Genomic DNA, 24,718 nt, shown 5'->3' on the forward strand with positions numbered 1-24,718 from the left:
TCGCCTTCACAGCTTCAGATTTAGAGTGCTACTTTTCAGCCTAAAAATAAACTGTCGACGTTTTCAAGCCGTAGGCTACTCTTCCGCAGAAATCACCACAATCCCGTTTTTTTCCTAATTATCTGGCAGACAGGCAGGTAGGGCAGAACTCGGCACAACATCGGACCGCACCCGACGACACATCGTCCCTTTATACGCAGGCGCCGAGACGGAATTTCCGGGTACGACATGTAATATAAATAGGCTGCCGTAGTACTCGGGCGTCGGTAGAAAATACGAAACCAATGATTCCCATATGTCCTGTAGTCTCCTTCACCTATGGTAAGTACCGTTAAACATGTGGAGATTATTTCACAGTCAGATAGAAAAGACATGAACTGCTCTCTCAGCGTAGAAGTAACAGTAAGACAGTGAGGTTAATGGACAGTCCTAGGACCGCTGCTTTTAGCCCTCTGCTAACGGTTAGCTTAGCCTTATCCTGTATGTCTGTCCTCTGCAGTGCCCAGCCGGCTTGGTGAAGATGCCAAAATGGCTACGGGCAATTACTTTGGATTTACCCACGGCGCTGCCGCCCAGTACAGGTAAGTGGACCCCTATGTACTCGGCTCTTTAGCCACAGCATGCTGCATAATGTTGTCGAGCTCAGACGTCAGCTGAGTTTGTAGGTTGTGCAGGTTATCAAGGCTGCCTCCATTGTTCAGGCTGGGGGAGGGGGCGGTTATCTTTCTGCTGCGGCAGTTGGGTGTCAACGGGAGTAGAGTGAAAATGGCCTTGCGTTTATAAACGAAAGAGGCCGCGTTGGTTCATCTTAGTTGTCAGAAAACACAGTGATCTTTATATATCTGAAGACTACTTTAAAAGCTGCAGCGTCACTGTAGGTCTGAACTCTGGCTAATAGACAGCTCTGCTACGAGTAAAGGCCAGGTTATACTACTGAGAGGTTTATATGTAGTGTAGTGCACTAACCCTCGACCAGGACAGACGGCAAAGAGCAACCATGCTTGAAGGTAGGGTGGAAAACTAACAGTTATCGTGGTGTTGGTGTGTGTGTGTGTGTGTGTGTGTGTGTGTGTGTGTGTGTGTGTGTGTGTGTGTGTGTGTGTGTGTGTGTGGCAAGATGCATTTGACATATGGGGATAACTGTTCACATTTAAATTGTTGTGCTCATTCACAAACAGTTTTGTGAAGAATGGAAAACCATTGCTTGAGGAATGAGTTAAAGTCCTGTTTACTTTCTCAACTCCACATGCTTGTCCAATTACTGTGCTGATGCTCTCTGTTTTGGCCTGTGACATCATCAGCACAATTTCTGCAACCAGGCAGTCAAACACCTGGTATTCAATGGCTGTTTCTAGTTTAGTCTAAAATAATTTACAACTATTACAACCCTAACCCTTTTTCACAGACACCCTGACCACACTCGTACAGTTACACACATTTCAGCTCTCCCTAATTACATTTAACTCTGTAAGCAAACTGACTGACCAAAATTTAATTCAGCTGTTGTGTAGTTTGTGTGCTTTCAGCAAGGCTGTTGTGTTTGTGTGCTCTCTGCAAGCCAGGGTTTGGACTTTGCCAGACAAAAGAAATTACCGTAACATCACTGTACTGTAATTGTGACTGGACTAATAAGTCTTCACACTGCTCCAGTTCAACTGTCATTCATTTCAGGTCAGCAACATAATAGTTTTGACTAGCATCTCCAATAAGAATCATTTCTTGAAGAATACGAGACAATTTGTCAGATACATATTCAATCAATATTAGATGTCTTTTTGCTCCTTTGTAAATTATTTTTTACTGTGTGCACTGAACATCTCTCTCATTAATTTTGGATCCCCTCTTCCTAGGGTCTTTTTTTTTGACTCTTTTTTTGTCAATCATAGGACTATGGGATTTATTTGGTGTGTGTGTGTGTATGTATGTATATATATATATATATATAAATAATATATATATTATATATATATATATATATATATATATAATTATATATATATATATATATAATGTATCTGTGTGTAAATAAAATGCACAAGTAGCCGTTCAGGCTGAAAACAGCTGTATTTAAAAAAAAAAAAAAAAAAGGTACAAGTTATAGGTACAGGTGAGATACTGAAATACTCAAACTGGACTTTCAGCATTGTAAGTGATCCACAAGTTTGAAGGCTTATAAGACAGTAAAACGGTGCAAAGTGGTTTGTAGTATTACGGGACAGGACTTAAATTAACTCTGGAAAGTTGTGGTGGCACTCCTTTTATCTTGATTTTCTTGTAAACGATAGAAACCGAGTTCAGAGTATTAATCATTTTGTGTGGCGTTGGAATTGTTCCACGTAGCACAAGTACTGTAGGTGAGACCATGAGAAAGAGCTGGTACAGAGAAAAAGAGACTGAATGTGATATGGAATACAACTGACTGTAAGGAAAATACTGTCTAGATAAAGCCATAAACGCAGCTGGATGTCCACTGTGAGCTACAGCTGGTCAGAAGACAACTCCCCCCTTAAGCATCAAGGAAGGTTCTTTGAGTCTTGTTTCCAAAGCGGTTCAATATTGTTGTGGAGTTGATCTGAGGTTGACTACAACTCACCCCTAGAACTGTATAGGACTCTCCACTGTGCTTCCCCACCACAATAAAAGGCCCCTGAAGCAGAAACCCTGCTGGACCCTAAAAGTGATAGTTCAGGTTATTAGACGTGAGGTTGTGAGTTCTGTTTAAATGTACAGTAGCTTCATGTAGAATATTTTCAGCTTTTTATCTTCCTGTCAACAAAGTGAAGTTCAGCTCTTTCTGTTTCACTCAGCTGACCTGTGGCTGCAGTGTAATTCCGTTTGAGCTGTAGGTGCGCTTGTGTGTAGGAATATGGTAGTTCAGTGGTTCAGAAAAATGTACTGCCAAAGGAAAGAGCTGTGCTGAAGATAAAGAGCTGAAAATATTCTACATGAAGCTACATTTAAACAGATTGGATTGTTTCAGTGGGCGTTTCAGCACATCACTCTGATTAGGGCTGGGCGTTAAAACGATAAAGATAATTATCACAAAATAACTTTTCCTCGATAGAAATATAACACATGGTCGATACAACGTCGATAGAACTCATTCATCCTTGTTTTGATAGACAACACGAACAACCACTGATAATGAGAATAGCGCTGCACCGAACAAATCAAGTGGCTGGAATAGAGTTATTCCAGGTTAGGTTGATGCACACAGCACAGAGCATTGGTGGAGTAGCAGCCGATGCCGGCAACGCGCTAATGGGCTATTGCAGCCGTGCCCACCAGTACGTCAGGAGTGGGAGAGACATAAAAGAGAAAATGACAGCAGAAAATGTTAACGAAAACTCAGGAGACAGCGTTAAGACACCCCAAAGGACACAGCCCAAGGCTCATAAGACGAGGACATCATTGAAAAGAAGGGTCAGAGGAATTTGTTAGTGTGGAGATACTTTGGCTACTTAAAGTCCAAAGAAAAGCAGAGTAGCGTGCACTGCAAATTGTGTCAAAAGCATGTTTCCACAAAGACAGGTAATACCACTAATCTTTTTTACCATCTGAGGCAGTGCCATCCTCTAGCATACGCACAATGCAAGACTTTACAGTCCCAGACGAAGCTTTTGATGGTCAGTTAAGATTTTAGTTGTTATAGGTGTTTGTTATGATATATACCTATTTTAATTATTTGAAATGCAGTTGTATAATGTTCTTCAGTATATTTGTATTTATGTTCAACTTCTGACAGAAAAAAAATATTTAAACCAAAATAAACCTTATATCTTCAAATCTGACTTAGGAGTAAAAAGGAACCTTAAAGCTTGACAGAAATTATTATATTTATATTGATATCGACTGATATGAAAAACTTTATCGTGAAAAGATTTTTTTCCATATCGCCCAGCTGTTACTCTGATGGTACACCGGTGACCCTGCTGCCTCTCCTAACCTAGTCTGCACACTGACTGTACATGACTACCTCACACAACCCCACGTCTAATAACCACAACTATCACGCCTCATCACAGCTTTGTGTGTGATTTTTATTAATTTAATTTAATTCTTTTAGATAACATGACATCAGAATCAAAATCAGTGGCACGACATGTAACACAACAGCATCATGTGTTCATACCTATCTAGAATGGCGAGGGGGAATAAAGGCGTACTATTCCCACCTTGAACAGGTTGTGTAAAAGGGGCTTGAGATGGCTTGTTTCAGAAGCAAGTCTTTTACAGATTTTTTTTTTTTTTTTTTTTTTTTTTTTAAACCCACAAAATTCTTTATGCATATATCCACCAGTGGGTGCGCAGACCTTGCACAGTTCGTCTTTCAGGGTTGATACAGCACTGTTGAGTTGACTGAGTGATCAGCGTTGACTGACATATGTTGACTAGCCAACTGTATTGTGCAGAGCGATTCCAAAGACATTGATCAGTAAGAAGTAGAAATGCACCATTCAATTGGCTGGCAATCTGAAAATGCCAGTTTCAGCATGGTTTCTATGATCAGTGACAGGCTGATCACTCGCAGATATCAGTCTGTCAGTCAAATTTGCCTTCATGCACCACATGAGAGACACACACACACACACACACACACACACACACACACACACACACACACACACACACACACACACACACACACACACACAGAGGTTCAAACTGGAGTCACACTGCTGACCTCAACTGTGCATGATGGCTACCTGCAGAACTGCTGCTGTATCTCCACACCACCAGGATCTTTGATAATGACATCACTGATAATCGTTGATGGATGAAGAAGAGTTGTATTTAGTTGTCAGTAGTCCATGTTTTATTATGATCGGTTGGAGTTCTTAGACAATTCGACTCCACAGGTCAGACTTTTACAAAATCACACAGGAAAATTGCAGTGGTAAGAAGCTGGAGATCCACCCTCTCTCCCTTGTGGCAGCCTAAACAGACAATACTTATAGTGTATTAAACATGACCAAGTAGTAAACCTGCCATGTATGTGCGCTCACATGTACTTATGTGTTTCTGCTGCACAACACATTAAAGTGAGGTTGCAAGCTTGTGTGAAAGTGCGCACACTTGCAAAACAGAGTTTGCAGGTAGAAAACAAAGTCTATAAGACTAAATGTACAGATACAAACTTCAATGCACACAATTGCCAAACAACAGATACAACTTCATGTTTCTGAATGATATAATACTCCATTGTGGTTCAGCCCAGTTGTTTTTCTGTGCCACATGACGGAGAAATAGAAAACCGTAATAATGACCTTTTTAAAATATGAATTGCTAGGTGGGTAACGTTGGACGAGCAGTGTTAGAGCTCCATGAATTTGGTGCCTCAAGGTCACGGTGACCTCACAAAACCCTTTTTTTCCCCACACAGATGGTTAGTATTTATGGATAAACAGGGAAGAGGCAGAAAACCACGAGGCAGTGATTCTAGTTTTCCCTGTGACTCATCAATAGATCAAAACTTGCCCAACCAAGACTCTTATCACCAACTAGTGTTTGGTTGACTCTTGGGGGACTCCTAAGAGTTTTTTTTTTTTTTTTTTTTTTTCTTTCCTGTGTCTGTTTATTCTGTGTTGGTTACTACCTCGTGTTCTCTTGCTTGTTTTCTCCCTTTGACTGTGTTCTTGTGTCCTACAACTTAAAACCATTCTTCAATAAAAATACTTGACAAAAATGTTAGCACTTGGGAGCAGTTTAGATTTAATAACTAAATAATTTGCTTTGTAAGTCAAAGGGAAAGTGTAAGTACTGTGTATGCCTCCAGCCAAGGACTACATTATGCATGCTGAGCTTCACTAGTAAACAAGCTGGTCAGTCAACACACACTGCATCACTTTGTTGTTCCAAACAACTCTGCTCAGGTTGAGAAAATGAATGTCCATGGTCTGTTTGATTTCAGAAGCTCTGTGTCTATAAAGTATTGCAGGTTGATGAGTTTCACTGGTACTAAGGTTGAATCAATAAGTGATGTTGGTCTTCAAATGGGTTTCATTGAACTGTGTGTGTCTAGTACACAAGCAATAGAAATGACAACAACAGGTTGTGAACAGCTTTGACATTTCTCTTCTGTGTTGCTCTACCAGTCAGCAGCCAGCTGCCGGGGTAGCGTACACACATCCCACCACAGTGGCCAGTTACACAGTTCATCAAGCTCCTGTGGCGGCACACACCGTGGCAGCAGCCTACGCTCCCACTGCAGCCACTGTAGCTGTAGCTAGGCCGGCGCCTGTTGCTGTGGCGGCTGCTACTGCTGCAGCTTATGGAGGGTACCAGCCAACCCACGCTGCCACTGAGTACGGCTACCCTCAACGTCAGCCTGAAGTCCCTCCACCACCACCGCCGGTCACGTCACAGAACTACCAGGTAGAGAAACTTTTAACTGGATTTGTATATCGTCTTTATAAACTCTGGAGGACCACAGGTGACGTGTAAAATGTTTATACAGATTTTAACCATTTATAATTGGATTTTTTTGAATGAATCTTGTTCATTAATTGATATTTAAATTGGATAATACAAGTAAAAGATTTGAAAATGGACTCTATACCTAAAAGAAAAAAAAAACTTTAAGTCAGTTGGAAAGGTTATTAATTTTTTCACTTGTATTTCCATCTGTCATCTGCTTTTTCATTTTCTGCCTTAATATGAAATTTACACCAGTCTCGACCTGTGAAGACTGATGTGCATCGCTTGAATTTGTTTTACCAGCGCGAGGCTCAAAGAGTCGTTCAAATAAGCATACAAAACACACCTGACACAACAGCTGATGAGCTACGAGCTAGTCGGTTGACATCTGTACATTTCTTTGTATGTGACAGACTTTCACTGCAAGTGTCCAGAGATCGCTCGTGTTTCCATCCTTACATGAAAAAGACTGACATGGGGCCAAACTTGTCATTTTACATTTCACATGTCAAATAATGGGTTCATGACTAAATATTATATATAATATATAATATAAATCCCAAAGCGATTCTAATGTAAAGCAACCAATATTGTTTCCTTACCCTTTCGTGGTATTTTGAGTCTATCCATACAATTTCCAGTCAGTTGGCTGAGATGGGGGCCTGGATAGCAGAGACTGAGCCCCAAACCTCAATTTTATACAGTCTTTTGTTGCCATCTAGCGCACAATTGGTGGTACTGCCGTTTTAAAATCACAGCACTGTTGTTTTCTACATCTCAGCAGGTTTCGAACGGTATGTCACACTCCTGTGAGACTTGCTTCCTTGCAATACTAGACCCAGGTGACACAAGGCCAATTCAACTTTTATTGTATTTTGAACTTTGTTTAAAATATGTTTCATGTTTATTTTTCACTTTAACAATGTCTATGAAGTAGAATCATCATAATATAACAATTTAGATGCCCTGGAAGAGATTCAGAGGCAAAATGGAGACAAAATTACACAATTTAGTTTTTTTACACACAATGGTTGTGCACAATGGTAGAATCTGATGATGCACAGGGTAAATGAAGTGACTAGGGGTTGTATTGTGTCTACATAGCCTCCTGTAGTGGAAATCATCAGTATTTTGTAGTCAGATTTCCTTTTTCAAGAGGTAAAAAAAACCCTTTGGCACACATTGGGTACCTTGGCTATCCAAGTGTCCAAATGGAGAGTCAGCCTGGCCCCATCCCTACTTAAACCTTTGTAGAATTTGTGTGCTTTATGGCATTTCTACCTTCATTGTTACAGTTGTAGTCATGAAGTTGATGAATGAAATCAGTGGCATCCCAGTGCATGGGACCATTGCGTTCATGGTGTTATCCACTGTCTAATTTAAAATGAATACTAGGTGAGGAAATTCTGTTTTTTAATTTTTTCTTTGGTCTGTCACAATTTACTCAGCTATAGTAGCAGTCACAATGTTACTGACACATGGAATAAATTATCTCAGGTCTTACCTATCCATAGTGACCAAGCTCTTACATATGGATGTGATAGTTGTGGAGCTATTCTTGATCTATTTTGGGTATGTCTGTCTAGATGAGGCATACTCCCCCAACTTCCTTAGGGCTTAACAGGTTCAAACTTTACTCACACTCCTTACTTGTCTCACTAAGTGTAACTCTTTGGTTAAAAAATAATGAATCAGGAAAATCATGTTTAGGTGGTGGAATAATTACTTGTACTCTGAAGGTCACATGATCTTCAGCATAATAACATTTCAATAACATTTGAGCTGTGAGCCTAATGTATTTAAATCAAATACTGGTCAGTGGATGGTAATTTATTTACTTTACAGTTTCCTTTGATTTAAAACTGATATGTCTTTTCCCAAGCCTTTAACATGTGGACAGTCGGAGCCGGGGATTGAACCGCCGACCCTGTAACTCTACCACTTTTGTCCTTTTGCAGGACTCCTACTCCTATGTCCGGTCCACAGCTCCCGCTGTTGCCTATGACAGTAAGCAGTATTACCAACAGCCCACTGCTACAGCCGCTGTCGCTGCCGCACAGCCACAACCCAGCGTGGCAGACTCCTACTACCAGACAGGTAAGTACACTCAGCTAATGGTTCTCCTAATAATAAACTGACCGCTGAAAGTAATGCAGTTTAATACAACAGTCCCCCCATGAAGGTTATAATGTTCAGTTTTTGTTGAAACTGTGTCAAAAGTTTATTCAACTGGAGGTTATTATGCGAGGTGTATTAACAGGTTTTCAATAAATTGTTTAATAACTTTGAGGGGCATTAATCACTGTTATCATATTCACTGCAGTCCTATTGGACATAGTATTCCAGGATTGGAAATGAAAATGATGATTGACATTACAGCACTGACTTTTCACTTTAATTTGAGGTAGTTAACATCCACATCACATAACTGTGTTACAGTTCTCAAAAAAGTGGGATCCAAAGTAGGGCTGAACAATAAATAAAATAAAATAAAAAATTGCCTATTATCAATCTGGCCAAGTGTTATATCCAAATCGCAGGAGCTGCCTTTTCTTTTCTTTTTTTTTTTTCTTTTTTTTTTTTTTTTAAAGGTAAAATGTCGAAACATATCATTATCAATGATGTATGTCACTTTGTGTCTTGTAGCCCCCAAACCAGGATATAGCCAGGGGGTAACATCATACACTCAGAGCCAGCAGACTCGACAGGTGACGGTGATAAAACCAGCTGCTCCCAGTCCAGCGTCATCCACCTTCTCCATCTACCCGGTGACCTCCACGGTCCAGCCTGTAGCTGCTGCCGCCTCTGTGGTCCCCTCCTACTCCCAAAGTCCAACCTACAGCACAAACGCTGTCACCTACTCTGGTGAGTTGCATTTGAACTGCCTGTCGATATTCTGTTGTTTGTGGTTTCTTGAGTGTGTAGCCAGATCAGTACATCTACCATGAATTTTCTTTTAGTTTTATTTTTTTTTTTTTTTTAGGATTTTGAAGTTGTATTTTCTAATTGAAAAAGTTTGGTACTGTGCTGCTGGATAAAAGGAGAATCAGGTCTGGTACTAGCTTGTTTATATAGATTGTAAACAGTCACACATCCTGTTCTATGGTCACTGACCTGCACAAGCTTGATAAAGAGCTTTATCAGGCATTATAACATTTAGCATCTATACCTGATTGTAATCATTTGAAAACTGAGAAGGTTGTAACTTTAGCAGTCGGAGGCTTCCTGAAAATCTATGATCTAAAATTAGGCTTCCCTTCTCATTCTAGCATGAACTATACAAGATAAAGAATATATTGTGGTTAATACAGACTCCATTTTGTTCGACCAACTGAACAAATGTTTCTAAATAACAAATACAGAGTTTATGAACACAACTGAGAAGACATATCCCCCTATAATTCCCTTTTTAATTTTAGGATCATTATTTTTGGATGTGGGGATTGCTTTATGCACTTAAGCCACACAGAGGGAACCAGGTTTTTCAAAACAAAGGGAGAAAAGATGACTTAAAACTAGAAATAAACTGGGTAGTTTCGAGAGTTCATTGGGCAGGTTATCATCACCAACAGCTTTTCTCAGTTCAAGTCTGTCAGTTTCCCTTTTAACTTCCTGTTTAGTCATACTAACATTTAAGTTCTGCTTAAAAGAATAAGCTGCATGTTGGCCTCCATAATATTTTTAAGATCAGCTGTCCCTGCAAAAAAAACAATCTTCCCGCTCAGCTGGGCAGCAGTAAAACTGTACTCAGATAAAAGTACAAAGGTAAGACAACAGTGAGTAGATTTTAAGTAGCCATTCATTTATCCTTCCTGTCAGGAACTTCATACTCGGGCTACGAAGCAGCTGTTTACTCAGCAGCCTCCAGCTACTACCAGCAGCAGCAGCAGCAAAAACAGGCCGTGGCAGCTGTAGCAGCAACGGCAGCATGGACGGGGAACTCCTTCACCAAGAAACCCCCTTTTCAGAGTAAACAGCTTAGACCCAAGCAGCCGCCCAAACCCCCCCAGATCCACTACTGTGACGTCTGTAAGATCAGCTGTGCCGGCCCCCAGGTGAGTCCAGAGTGCTCAGCAGGAAGCACAAATGTTTTTCATGTGAAAGGTTTGACATTGTGAGATGAACTGTGGCTTTAACATGTCCATGCAGATGGACTGTGAAGATGATCCTCTCACGTCTAACACACAAACCTCATCACCCTCTCAAATACTGACTGAGCCACTGGATCCATCCCATCTTATTGCTTCAATTGCTGTTGGTCAATACATTCATTCATGTCCCAAATGGATATTATCAGTCACTGCAGCTACTCTCTGTCTCCCTCTGAAGACTTACAAGGAGCATCTGGAAGGGCAGAAGCACAAGAAGAAGGAGGCAGCTCTGAAGGTTTCCCAGAGCAGCAGCAGTAGTGGTACTGGTGGAGGGGTGTTAGCCCGCAATGCTCAGAACCAGCTCCGCTGTGAACTGTGCGATGTTTCCTGCACTGGCGCCGACGCCTATGCTGCCCATATCCGTGGAGCCAAGCACCAGAAGGTATGGGCATAAGTTAGGGGCTCAGGGTGGTGCTAACCCCTGCTAACCTAAATCACTTTGAATCTAACAGGCAGTACAACAAGATTTCATTTTTGTGTCTGTGCCAAAAACTACTTTATAATAATTGTTGCCAAAATTTCTCAGTTGCAAAACATGGGGTGCAGCTCCATCCACTCTAACACTTACAGACTGGTATACGTTGCTCACTAACTGAACCTGCATGTTTGGTCTTTAGAGGGAAACTGGAACACCTACAGAAACCGACACAGATGTCTTAAAGTGTTGGTTGTGGTTATTTGACGTGGGGGTGTGTGAGGAACTGATGTATACTTTAGTGCGTTATCTGCAGTAGATTCAGATCAGTATGCTATGTGCAAAAAACATGCCCACAGTAAAAGTGTGGCTTAATTTTAATATTTTCACCACTTCATCTTCAAACAGCCCTTCACTTTGGAATGCATAAGCACACCTACAGCGTGCACTGTATTACTCCACAAATCAGCTGTTTGAGTGAGACAGATGAGCGTGCACAGGAACATGGTAGTTCAATGGTTTAGAAAAAGTAGTTCCACGGTATAAGACTGTTTGACATCAGATAAAGATGTGAAAATATTAGAAATAAATTGTATGCTTCGACTGATAAAAAACTGAGCTTTTTTTTCATTTTTTTTTTTTTATTTTTATTTTTTTTGCTGATGTCCCTGTCCACAGCAGCTCATCACTCAGCTTCTCTGAATCTACTGCAGCTAACTGATAGATCAGTACCTCACACAACCCATGTAAATAACATGAATTATCACACTCTACGGAAGAGGGGTTAAACTGATTTTTTTTTTTTTTCTTTTTTTTTATAAAATAATTTAAAAATAAGGAAAAAAACTTTCCTTTTTAAGAGGTAAATAAATGAAATTGTTGGGAATCATTAGTCTAATGTGCTGTCAATGTTACATGGAAACCTCAGACCTACTACACACTTGCTCTTTGCTCTGAACTTTCCTCTCCAGGTTGTGAAGCTTCATACCAAACTTGGTAAACCCATTCCGTCTACTGAGCCCAGCATGATCACTCAGGCATCGTCCTCCACCACTGCTGCCACCAGCAAAACCACCACAGCCACCCCGAGCAGCTCCAGCACCACCAGTTCCCTCTGCGTGGCCACCTCCTCCTCCCCTGCCAACAGCTCCAGCCCCCCCTACCTGAAACCTGTCAACATTGTCAGCAGTGGTGCTGTGGGCGGCAAGAACCCGTTAGCCAGTAACCTCTCTGCTGCCAGCTCCGGCTCAGCTGGGAAGAAAGTCAACACGCCCAAGATCAATTTTGTTGGTTAGTAAACACTTGTTGCGGGTGCAGCACATTTGAGTCATTGTTACTGTCAATGTTTGAACAAATGGTTTAATCCTGTTCTTCTGATCAGAAACCAGCAGGCTTTAGTAAGTGTGGTGCAGATGGTCAGAAACCACTTACTAGGGCTTGGCATATTTTTGATTCACTCACTCACTCACTCACTCACTCACTCACTCACTCACTCACTCACTCACTCACTCACTCACTCACTCACTCACACACACACACACACACACACACCCTGTGTGTGAGGGGCGGGGCAGCGCTCTCACACACTGGAGCACTGCAAAAAACACACACATCCAGTGAAAGTTTGTCACACACAGACAGAGAAATGTTCAGATGTTGACCGACTAGCTTGTAGCTCATCCGTCAGGTGTGTCTTGTAGTTGCAGCCTGGAGCACAGAGTTAACTACATTATAGAATGTGAGTTAGTGATGAAAACTGCCCATTATTCTGCTGATTGTCCTAGTTGTGTTCTTAAATTCAATCTGACCAGTCCAGTTTACTGTCCAGGGGCACACCTAGGTATTTAAAAGTATGCACTACCTCGATGTCCTTCCCTCTGGCTGAAGGGTGGGCGTAGACCTTTGAAAGTTGATGACCATCTCCTTGGTCTTGGAGGTGTTCAGAAGGAGGCAGTTCTTGTTGCTCCATTCACTGAAGGCCAATGTCAGTTCCCTGTACTCCCCTTCCTGCCCGTTCCTTATACACGCCACAATAGCTGTGTCATCCGAGTATTTCTGCATGTTGCAAGACCTGAATTGTATTTAAAGTCCGCCGTATATAGGGTGAACAGGAACGGAGCCAGAACAGTCCCCTGTGGAGCCCCAGTGCTGCTCATCACTGTCCCTGAGACATATTTACCCAGCCTGATGTACTGTGGTTGTCTTGTCAGGTAATCCACCCCCATCCCTTCCAGTTTGTCTTTAAGACTGGGGGGTTTGATGGTGTTAAATGCACTTGAAAAATCAAAGAACATAATTCTCATTTAACTACCTGGCTCATCCAAGTAAGAATGGGCCCGTAGGAGCATGTAAAGGGCAGCATCATCCACTCCAATATGTTCTTCGTAGGTGAACTGTAGGGGGTCAAGTGCATGTTCAACCTGTGGCCTCAGAAGGTGGAGAAGCAGCTGCTCCAGGGTCTTAATGATGTGTGATGTGAGGGCCACCGGTCTGTAGTCATTTATCTCAGCTGGTCGCCCTACTTTAGATACTGGAACAAGACATGATTTTTTTCCACAGGACCGGGACCATCCCTATTTGTAGGCTTAAGTTAAAGATCCTCTGGAGAGGCTCAACTAGCTGGGCTGCACAGTCCTTTAACAGCCTCTGACACACACCATCCGGACCTGTTGCCTTTCCAGGATATAGCCTCTTAAGCTCGGCCCTCACATCCTCCGCTGTAAAGGACAGGAGACTTGACCCCAGTTTGGAGGGAGTTGCAGCTGCAGTGTCAGGTTGTGATGAAGAGACCGTAGGAGAAGCTGTAGCTGAAGCAGTGGGAGAGAGAACAGGTGAAGCTGTGTCAAACCTGTTGTAGAACAGGTTGAACTCATTGTCCACATCACCTGATGTTGCCTGGCTGTTCTTCTCTTTATAGCCAGTGATGGTCCTCATCCCCTTCCCCACCTCTCTGGTATTGTTGTGCTGCACCTTCCTCTCTACTTTCCTTTTGTAGTCCTCCTTCGCCTGCTTTAATCTCCTCTTCAGCTCATGTTACACACACCTGAGCTTCTCCCTGTCTCCATCCCTGAAGGCCCCCTTTTTCTGGTTGAAGAGGGTGTTGATGTTACTGGTGATCCAGGGTTTGTTGTTTGGAAAGCAGTGTACACTTCTTGCTGGTATTACAGAAGTTAATGTAGTCCATGGTACATTCAACCATTCAAGGTCAGGGTCCTTGCTGTTATCATTTTCCTGTGACTCCAACAGTACATTCCAATCTGTGCACTCAAAACGGTCTTTTAGAGGCTCACTGGCCTCTGGGGTCCAGTTCCTGAATCAGCAGGTGGTTGCAGCCTGCCTCAGTACACAGGACTTGTAGGAAGGCTGAAGAAAAATCTGATTATGATTTGATCTGCCAAGTGGTGGTAGAGCTGAAGCAGTGTAGGCCTCCTTGACATTTGCATAAAACAGATCAAGTGTCTTATTTTCCCTTGTGGGACAGTCAACATACTGAGTGAAGCCAATCAGGTGAGGGTGACATAGTTAAAATCCCCCAATATAACAATGAATGCATCAGGGTGCTGGGTCTGTACTCTTACAACAGTCTTGTGAATGATGTCACACGTGACTGCAGGCTCTGATCCTGGTTGAATGTGAACAACAATGGCGACAATGTGTGAGAACTCCCTCTGTACTGCCAACAGTTCAATATTCCAACAGCAGATCTTCTCCTTCACTGTGATATGACCAGGGTTGCATCATCTATTGTTCACAAGCAGAACCAGTCCACCTTTATTATTCCCACTTGCCCTGGTGTCTCTGTCCACTCTTACTGCAGTGAAACCAGGTAAATCCACACAATGGTTGGGAGTGTTGTCGTTTAACCAGGTCTCTGTGAAACACATGAGACTAGACTCACGATATGTGAGTGTGTGTCACATATTGTGACAGTTTTACTCCCTAATATCCGCATCGGACCCAAAAACCCAATATCGGTTGGGCTCTAGCTCTGTCTCTTTACATAGTTTACAGGTTACTGAATGTTGGATTTCTTTTCATAATTAATTTGTCTATCATATTCAGATTCAGACATTGAAACTATAGTGGAAGGCATTTTTTTTTATGTAATGTTGCTGGTATGATGCCAGTATGACATCAACAGGTCTTTTCTGTGTCCATTTTTGCTGAAAGACGGCAAATCCCTAGGTCACACGACACAGCTGTGCATGTGTTCACTCTAACCTGTTAACATGGGCAGTGAAATGAAAACGAAGACATCCACAGCTGCCATGCACCACCATGCGGCCAGTGTGCTCCTGGCATATGATACTTGTCATGTCAGACATATTAACCGTGATGAAAATTTCTCCTCACAGAGCCATCTTAAAGCATTAAGTCTTTTTGTTATTAAGGACCAGTCAGACCAGTGTTTAACAGTCACAGTATGAATAATCTACATTGTTATTTCTGAAATGCAGGTGGAAATAAATTACAGACCACAGTGAAGATGGAAGACACCAGAGTGGAGACCAAAGTGGAGACTTCTAAACCTGCGACACTCTCTTCAGTTACTCAGGACTCCAAGGCTGAAGTGTCAGATTCTCTGTCCACATCGGCCCTGGCTGGACTGCAGAGTGACGTCCAGCCTGTCGGTCATGACTATGTTGAGGAAGTAAGTTCTCACAGACCCTAAGCATGGGCTTGAGCCTACCTAAACCTCTGAAGCAGAAACACATTTAGATCTTGAGAGTAATATGTGAATTTTATTTTAGGTCAGAAACGATGAAGGCAAAGTCATCCGCTTCCACTGCAAGCTGTGTGAATGTAGTTTCAATGATCCAAACGCAAAGGAAATGCATCTTAAAGGTCGAAGGCATCGCCTGCAATACAAGGTTTGTAGCTTGAGTTGAGTTGCACTGCTCCAACATAGTGTATTTATCAGGTGTCTCAGAGCATGAAATGTAGCAGCAGTTATATATGAAGAAGCTCTTAGAGTGTTGCAACTTTGACTGGTTGGTGGAGTAATACAACTTCAAGGCTGTAATTCTAGTTTTTATGTGTTTTGTTCTTTAGAAAAAGGTGAACCCAGATCTGCAGGTGGAGGTGAAGCCCAGCATCCGAGCCAGAAAGATTCAGGAGGAGAAGATGAGGAAGCAGATGCAGAAAGAGGAGTACTGGAGAAGAAGAGAGGAGGAGGAGCGCTGGAGGATGGAGATGCGGTATGGTTAGAGTCATTTCTCATCAATGGTTAAGGTAATGATGTATCTGAAAAAGTTGAACGTGGAGAGGAGCTGTGGTTTATGTTTTCAGGCGTTACGAAGAAGACATGTACTGGAGACGTATGGAAGAGGAGCAGCATCACTGGGACGACCGGCGTCGTTTGCCAGATGGAGGGTATCCACAGGGGCCTCCTGGCCCACCTGGTCTACTGGGAGTCCGGCCTGGAATGCCTGGCTTGCAGCCTCAAGGTCCTGTGGTAGGTCTTGATGATGGTGCCAATGCAGATATGTGGGGACCTTAAGTTTGTATCACTTCACATTTAACTTGAGGAAATTGTTTGGGTTTTCTAAGTCTTGCCCCCTTGTAACCCCACAAACTATTACTTTCCTACCAACCTTCATTACTTTCCTGGTTGATGACGTGTAAACCACACATCAGTGTCAATGTCATCAGAGTAGTTTGGCTTTGGCTTTGGTAATTTTTCTTTACTTTTTTCTAGAGTAGTCTGACTTCTTTGTGAGAAGGGGAGAGTCTTTTATTTATTTCTTCTTCCCCTGTCGTTATATTTTAGTTCAGGATTCCAGTTTGAAATGTTCAGTATATTATAAAAAGACATGAAATAGAATGAGTCTGTCATAATGTGTGTTTCTGCCACTTCTCTATCAAGGATTTATCTTCCTCATGCTCACAACAGAAACTATCTCTGTTTTGAGATACATAGATGCAAAATAAACATCAAATCTTCTAGGTACAGATAGAGAGAGTTAGCATTAGCACAACCACCTACATTGTGCCAGCCGCTGTCAGTTACAAGCTAACAAACAACATAAAAAAATAAAAACATGCTAACTCCGCTAACTGTTCTGATACGTCTGCTATTCTTGATTCTGGTCTCAACAGACTTCTCATCTGAGTCTGGGTCTGACTGAGGCTCAAACGTGTGGCTGAGTCTCTGATGTTTGCTCCTCTAACCATCTTGTTACCTTCTGCTCCTGAGGAAATGAGCATAGATGATGTTGCCCTTTTTTTTTTTTTTTTTTTTTTTTTTTTTTTTTTTTTATTTTAACTTTGTGGGGAAACCACCATTAATGATTAAATTAATAATGTTTGTTTTAAGCTTTAGTTGTGATGCACTTTATATCAACAAGACGTGTGGTGTGTAAATTATATCATCTTTGAGAAGTGTCGGAAACATCATAATCCATAACTCCTGTCTTTCAGCCCCCCCGTCGGCCTGACTCTTCAGATGATCGCTATGTCATGACCAAGCATGCGGCCATCTACCCCTCAGAAGACGAGCTCCAGTCTATCCAGAAGATTGTGTCGATCACAGAACGAGCCCTCAAACTGGTCTCGGACATAATCACAGATCAGGACAAGGCCAATGAAGAGGACAAAGAGAAAAAGGAATCCTGTAAAGACAGGTGTGTCATCTGGGCTGCTCTTACATTTCAAGTTGTCTACTGAACAGTTAGCAATAACGTTAGAACTGTTAGCGTTGACGTTAGAATTGTTAGCAGTGATGTTAGAACTGTTAGCAGTGATGTTAGAACTGTTAGCTGTGACGTTAGAACTGTTAGCTGTGACGTTAAAACTGTTAGCAATTACGTTAGAACTTTTAACAGTGATGTTGGAACAGTTAGCAGTGACATAAAAACTGTTAGCAGTGATGTTAGAATAGTTAGCAGGAATGTTAGGACAGTTAACAGGAACGTTTGGACAGTTAGCCTCTCTTTGCACAGAAATACACTTTCTTGTCCTCAAGCAAATACTCAACTCTGAAACAGAGTCCTGCAAAGATCCTGTTTTGCAAACCTTTCCTTGCCAGGTTAACTGCACAGCTGAGTACAGAACTGACAAATTACTGCCAGAACTGTAAAAACATGTTAACAAAAGAACCAGCTCTACATAAACAAATACATCTGCAACTAGGGAGAAATGGGACATTCAGTGTTTCTCATGCCTGTGTACATCATGAGTCACTAAATGCTCCATGATAGCAAATACAATCTCAACAGTACACTTTAGCAGGACAAGCTACGGTAGAGCCCAGTGTCACACACAAACATCAACATGCTTTTCTCCCAATCTGTAGATTTACACACAAAAAGAAAAAAATTACTACTTTAAAACACAGTTTACACATTTACATTACATGTGTTTTTAACTCAACTCCACATTTATGACCAAACACAGTGCCGAGTGAGTGCATACCTTCCTGAGAAACATTCTGAAACGAAAAGGGAGTAAACCCACTGGAGGTGCAGCAAGTGCAGTTTGGAAAATAAAATGCTTCCAGCAATAAACTCCAGCATTTACCTTATTAGGTAGGTGTCAGATAATTTAGAAAATGACACACCTCCATGTAAAATCAGCTCCTGCATTGTTTCCCTTTTGCTGTAGTTTCTGTGGTTGCCATGGTTACATGTAAGCTGCAGCAGAGTTGAAAAGGTTCAATCATAATGAGCTCCTTCTCCAGCTTCTATTTATGCAGCCATAGAGAGCGGGGAATGACAAGCAGCGGCAGTTGCTAGGTAGTACACTAAATTGGTTACTGTTGTACTTTTTTTTTTTTTTTTTTTTTTTTTTTTTTTTTTTAATACCTTTTTACGGACACAGGATCAGACATTACCAGGAAGAAAACAGAAAAGCAGTAGAAGGAAACAAATTAGGTTTTATTTGACACTATGAAAGTCTAAATGAGAAGGGCGTTTTCACAAAAGCTGGGACAATTCGTGTCCCGGGAAAGAATACAGTTGCTCAAAAAAGAATACCAGGAAAACCAGGAGGGGTGGTGGACCTACACAAGCTTAATCGCTCGATCACAATTGGACCAAAATGGAGACGTGAGACTTATTTGGAAGACAATTCAATGAATGTAATGAGTAATATTTACAAAATTTGCAGCCATTTATAAAGGTTTAAGCAGAACAATAATTTCATGATTTACATTTGTCATACTGTGAATTTTTTGTCTTCTGGTATCAGTATTTTTAAAAAATCATGGTCTCAGTTTCAGAATCATTAAACCCATAGTCATAGGTCTAATTCCTTCTTTTTTCAAGTAGGAATATACATTTTTTTTATTTATTTCAATAACGCAATGAAATTTTGTATTTGAATGTATTTAACAGTTCAGTATGATGGCATTTTAATTTGCTTTTACATATTTCCTCATCTTTCCTGTAACCGTGTAGAGCCCTGAAGGGAGTGATGAGGGTCGGAGTCCTAGCCAAAGGCCTCCTTCTTCGTGGAGACAAAAATGTCAACCTTGTCCTGCTCTGTTTGGAGAAGCCAACCAAGGGCCTCCTCACCCGCATTGTGGAGCACCTCCCCAAACAACTATCAGTACTATCTTTACTACTGTCACACCACAATTCATTTCTCCAGTGGCCACTTTAATTGGTAATGCCTCAGGCTCACTCAGACCTCTCTGCCTTTGGTTTAGTTGTTTTAGTTTGGCTATTATTAATGCAAATATTAAGAAAGAGGAAGTGAGTGTGGTGGAGTAGAATAGTTGCAACAATATGGGATGCTGATGGGGGGCCATCGAATGCATCAGGTGCCTTCATATATTTGACCCCTGCCACTCAGTCTGAGTCCACCACTTTCCACATGAACTAATAACTGTTCCTATCAAAGTGGCCACTGAGTGTAGATGACAACAACTGGGTGTGCACCATAGTTATCACTTTGAGAAAAGATTGCCAACTACTTGTATGTTCAGTGAACTTTGAAAAAATGTTTCTTCCAGATCGTAACACCAGAAAAATATGAGGTGAAGGGATCTGTCCAGGAAGCAGCCATCATTCTAACGTCCTGTACCGAGCCCAAGATGCAAGTGAAAATCACATTGACTTCACCTGTCATCAGAGAGGAAAATGGCCGGGATGGAGGTTGGGAAATCCATCACAGCCATTCCCATTGCACCTCTTTTCTTGTCTTTCTGCTCTCTCTCTATGAAATCAGTTTCAATATGTTGGTTGATACCCTGAAGAGCACTGTGCTGCTGGCACACCACAGAGATCCTTATGTTGGGCTTTGAATCAAAATCACTCTGGAACCTTGCACTTCATGTTTGATTCATTTCGGATTTATAAAATCAGAAATGACAGGGCAGCCAAGAAGTGCAAGCTCATTATATTTAATAACTTCAGTTGTGGTCTCTTTTTTTACTTGGATAATCTGCTGTTATTGGTCTAAAGTGGGAGCCCATGAGAGACCCCCAACTTAGCTTTTTTTCTCAGTGAATGCTCTCTCTAGTTATGTACACAAGTTGACTTTTAGTGTAAAATGAAAGAGGTTCGTGCCAGCAGTATTGCTCTCACGCTTTTTGCTCTGTAACTCTTACCTCTCAAATGCTATCTTTATCCTCTTAAACAAGCATGATCAGTGTTTGCATTGTGTTAAGTCTAGTTATTCCCAGGTGAGATTCTATTTTGTTTCCTGTGTTACAGGGGATTTTGTTTCCATTTTACTGTTGGCCACAATCAATGGGAGACTGCATTACAGTATCTTCTGTCCAAATTTTCTTTGAGATGAGGTGTCAAAATAAAAGACGACTCCTGCAGAGGAGGAACAACAGGATACGCTTCTGTTCCTCAAATTTAATTTGGAATTAATTGTGCAAAGACATTCTGAATTTTGCAACACTCTCTAAACCAAGATTTGGCTGAAAGCAGAGGAAATTGGATGTTATTTTCCCACAGGAAACAAATCTTCCTTTTGTGTCCTGGTGAACAGTTCACCATGCTGAGGTCCCCTGTTCTGAAGTGCTCCCCTGAGTTGATTGACATCTTCTTTACGCACATAGGACTCAAAATTGGCCTCTACAGGAGACATTTACTCTGATTCAGCCTTTGGCAAGTTTTTGTCATTTTGATTTCACTGACAGTAGAAAGATGGTGTCAGGCAATTTGAAGACTTTTCTCTTTTGAATTAATTGACAAGAGAAAGATGAAGATGAATCATATTGTGTAATATTGTTTTGAAATCTGATTATTTCAAATGATTCTTAGGGGAGTATTGTTAAGTGTTTGGGTAAGAAGGCTATGACAGAGGAATCTATGGTTGGACCTGAGTACAGCCTTTGGTACAATGATTGTTGGGGTCTTATTCCAACCTACTGATGTTAGGTATGCATGCAGTGATATCCTAACCCCTTTTGTTTGCTGGTAGTTCTCATGTTTTTTTTTCTCTTCTTCAGCACCCATTGCTTCTTCCTTTTTATATTCGTAGTAATATAAGTCCAGCACAAAGATGCCTTTTATTTCTCTGAACAAAATTTCCAGTACACTGTTTCCCATCAGAGGTTTAGTAAGGCCCAACAGCTTCGGAAGGATTTTTGACCAAGGTTTTCTCACATCCCAAAAACTTTGCCACACCTACTATTGCCATGCCACTTTTTTATCAGGTCACTCACTATTAGCCATTTGCCCTTTCTTTCTCTGCACCAAGTTCATACCAATCATCATTTGCCACAGATTCCTGCCTCTGTCTTTAGTGTTTGAGTGAAGAAAATCTACTAAAATCCAAAATTGCCATGGTACTCACCAAGGCAACACAATTACCTGATAAAATGGTATTGGCTTCAAAACATTTGTGATCCTAAACTCATATTGCTTTCGAAACACATTAGTTTATCTTCAATGTTGAGTCAGTAAATTCATATTTCTTTTAGAGAGTGTAATGACTTAACATATTGCACGTTGTCAATCTGTACCTCTCGACTTAGTGTGACAATGCGTTGAGTTGTGTAGTCAGGTTGTTTTGTTTTTTCTTTTTGTTTTTTTGTTTTTTTTGTTTTTTTTTTAGTGTCGGTAACCTTTTACAAAAGAAGCAACCAATTGTAGGTTGTCAAGGAAAAGAACATTGGTATGTGTGGCATTGTGTTTGTTTTTTGCCAGCCTCGCTGACCTGGTCAAACACCCATTCCTCATCACCATTTTGACACTTCAAATCCATTTTTAGATGTAACCTCGGGTATGGTGAAAGACCCAGCGGACGTCTTGGACAGGCAAAAATGCCTTGACGCTCTGGCTGCTCTGCGCCACGCTAAGTGGTTCCAGGTTCGGAACATCATTTTACTTTCTTTTTGTAGCCTTATGAGATGCATTATTTATTTGTTTATTTGTATTTTACACATTTGGTTTTTGTTTTATGATAATGAGGAAAAATATTACTATTTGAAGCAAAAAAACATATTCAAGGATGCCACTTATTACAACAAGGATCTGGTCAATGTTCATCACATGTATTGATTATAAATATAAGTTGATCTGAAGCTCTGACATGGAAAAAAAAATTCTCTAGCAAAGAACTGGCATCCTTGTATTCCTTTTTTCAATTTTCCAAGTACTGCATTATGGTTACATGTGATTCCATAAGGCTGCACAATAACTTTGCACAAAGTTGTGCCATCAAGAAGTGCTTTCATGTTCAACATTTGTATTGTTTTTATTCTATATATTTTTGTAGAATGGGGATTGAGAGAAAAAGGAATATCTGAGTAGTTTCCTGTGATTCTGCTACCTGAGCAAAAGCACAGGCAAAATAAAGTAGATTTCCTTGGCTCTTTCAGTCCCTATACTCTCCTCCCAGGTGGCCTCTTGTACTTTTTAAGTACCTGTTTGTGAGATACCTGGATAAACCTGGGGTCAGGGTTTAGAAGATGGCAAGAAAAGTCCTCATTTCTTGTGCATCTTGCAAACTTTGAACTCCCTTACTAACTGTGAGGTTCAAAACTACTGGGAATGGCAGCTGGTTGAAAATTCATACACACTTCAAACCATACTCAAGCTTCCATTATGCACAGTAGTGTTTGGACCTCTAAGACAGAACTGATTCACTTGTTTGGTCCATGTTTTGCCACTCTTGGTCACTCCATAAACCTAACTTTTATTACATCAAGGCTAGAGCTAATGGACTTCAGTCCTGTGTGATCATCATCCGAATCCTGCGAGACCTCTGTCAGCGAGTTCCTACGTGGTCGCCGTTCCCTGGATGGGTTAGTATATGTTATTTAAATATGCTAACAAAAAGTTTAAAGTCCTCTATAAACTGTAATGGGCTGTCCCTGAAAAGAGTTCACATAAATGAGAGAAATGAAATCTTGATTCAAAGTGGTGGTCCTAGGTTGAGCTTTGGTGACCAAAGACAGCCTGTATCAAAATTGTGACAGGTTCAGGACAAAAAAATTGATAAGATATTTCACCTGGAACTTTTTCAACCACAGTACAAGTTGTGATTTCTGAGCCATATTTTTTGCCTCTAAATGTGGCCCTGCTTTCTGATGACCCTGAAACTATTTAGGTGGAAGTCTGAGAACTTTACGACATGAAACTTCTGGCTCAACATAGGCCTGGGTCCTTGGGCCGAGTCTGGCCTATATACTTCCACATCTGGGCAAATTGCAGCTATCTTCCAGTATTGGCTGACAGTCAGAAGACCTTCTGTGCACACCAGAATTGAACCAGATGTGGAAGTAGCATGTGACAATCATGCTTATATATGGGCCAGATTTGGGCTTTGGAACCAGGCATATACTGAGCCAGAAGAGCATGTGGCCCAAGTATGGGCTGGATATGTTTTGCTATCTGAGTGAGGGGTGGGGTTCCTGTTGGGGGTTGGGCCACCCCTCAAGGCAATGGTATGGAAATACTAGTATCTACATCTCTGCAGACCCTGGTGAGGGTTAGCCCAAAAAAAGACTAAAATGTCCAGAGACTTGAGTGTTCACAAAAATTGAATTGAGTTCTACTTCTTTTTTGCTCCACCTTCTACCGAGCTTTATTATTGGTTAACCCCTTTGAGGCTCCGTCTCGTCAACCTCGTATCAACTGCGCTCCCATACAAAACTTTCTCAAAACTTCCTCAGAGCAGGAAACCACATAGAGCTGGTGATCCACCTAATCATGCAGCTGGACTTGCTAACAATTTTGAAAAGAGTACTCTGTAACCAAGTCAGCAGGTGCAGTATCAATCAAGGACTGCACACCTGTCAGTAGAACACATGACTGCGCTGTTACAGCTGACTTATTTGATGGAAACAGCTTTTAAGGTAATGGCAGGGAGGTTCATGTCACTCTTGTGAATGATGGCGGCGGCAGTTGTGTACCTGGGATTGCTACACATGAGAAACCGATTGGTGGTTTGTGTGTCCGCCAGGCTCGGAGTGATGTGGCCTGCTGTCTTTCCAGCCTTTAGGCTATGGTGCTGTTGCTTCACAGAACCTGGATGCAGTGGTTATCGGTCATTGTGTTGGCACTGGAGGGTCTGGATGTCAGATGGTTCCCAGATTTGGTTTGGATGTGGTTGGCCAAGACGTGGTCAATCCCAGACTTTCTGTAGGTGCTGAGTAAAGAAGGGGATGCCTTTTCCGTGAGTTCAGTCCATGGGATGGCGCCTCATGGTCTGGCAGTTGGGAGGAAGAGATTGAGAGAGAGCTGTGCCTGCCAGCTATAGTGATCTCCATGATTCTCTACATCCAGGGTTTATGGATCACCTTGACATGTATTTGCTGAGTGGTGTGAGTTTA

The 24,718-nt window shown here is 41.5% G+C and overlaps 1 protein-coding gene across 2 annotated transcripts in view; it reads left to right on the top strand.

Annotated features, from left to right (window-relative positions):
• Positions 1-243: 243 nt before the first annotated feature.
• The window catches only part of zfr (zinc finger RNA binding protein), a 28,793-nt gene continuing 4,318 nt past the window's right edge, over positions 244-24,718 (top strand). Inside the window, exons 1-17 of one of the 2 annotated variants that reach the window (XM_022746575.1) lie at positions 244-321; positions 500-581; positions 6,096-6,375; positions 8,376-8,514; positions 9,064-9,282; positions 10,237-10,472; positions 10,747-10,950; positions 11,955-12,273; positions 15,441-15,634; positions 15,735-15,854; positions 16,036-16,181; positions 16,273-16,438; positions 17,404-17,606; positions 19,380-19,530; positions 19,937-20,078; positions 22,153-22,250; positions 23,093-23,188. In XM_022746575.1, coding sequence (XP_022602296.1) covers positions 285-321; positions 500-581; positions 6,096-6,375; positions 8,376-8,514; positions 9,064-9,282; positions 10,237-10,472; positions 10,747-10,950; positions 11,955-12,273; positions 15,441-15,634; positions 15,735-15,854; positions 16,036-16,181; positions 16,273-16,438; positions 17,404-17,606; positions 19,380-19,530; positions 19,937-20,078; positions 22,153-22,250; positions 23,093-23,188 — 2,832 coding nt within the window. In that variant the 5' untranslated portion in view covers positions 244-284. Of the gene's footprint in view, positions 322-499; positions 582-6,095; positions 6,376-8,375; positions 8,515-9,063; positions 9,283-10,236; positions 10,473-10,746; positions 10,951-11,954; positions 12,274-15,440; positions 15,635-15,734; positions 15,855-16,035; positions 16,182-16,272; positions 16,439-17,403; positions 17,607-19,379; positions 19,531-19,936; positions 20,079-22,152; positions 22,251-23,092; positions 23,189-24,718 lie in introns of those variants that run through there. The other variant, XM_022746583.1, reaches the window with a different exon arrangement.

This window comes from Seriola dumerili, unplaced genomic scaffold (assembly GCF_002260705.1).
Source record: "Seriola dumerili isolate Sdu_G_001 unplaced genomic scaffold, Sdu_1.0 BDQW01000008.1, whole genome shotgun sequence".
Taxonomy (NCBI): domain Eukaryota; kingdom Metazoa; phylum Chordata; class Actinopteri; order Carangiformes; family Carangidae; genus Seriola; species Seriola dumerili.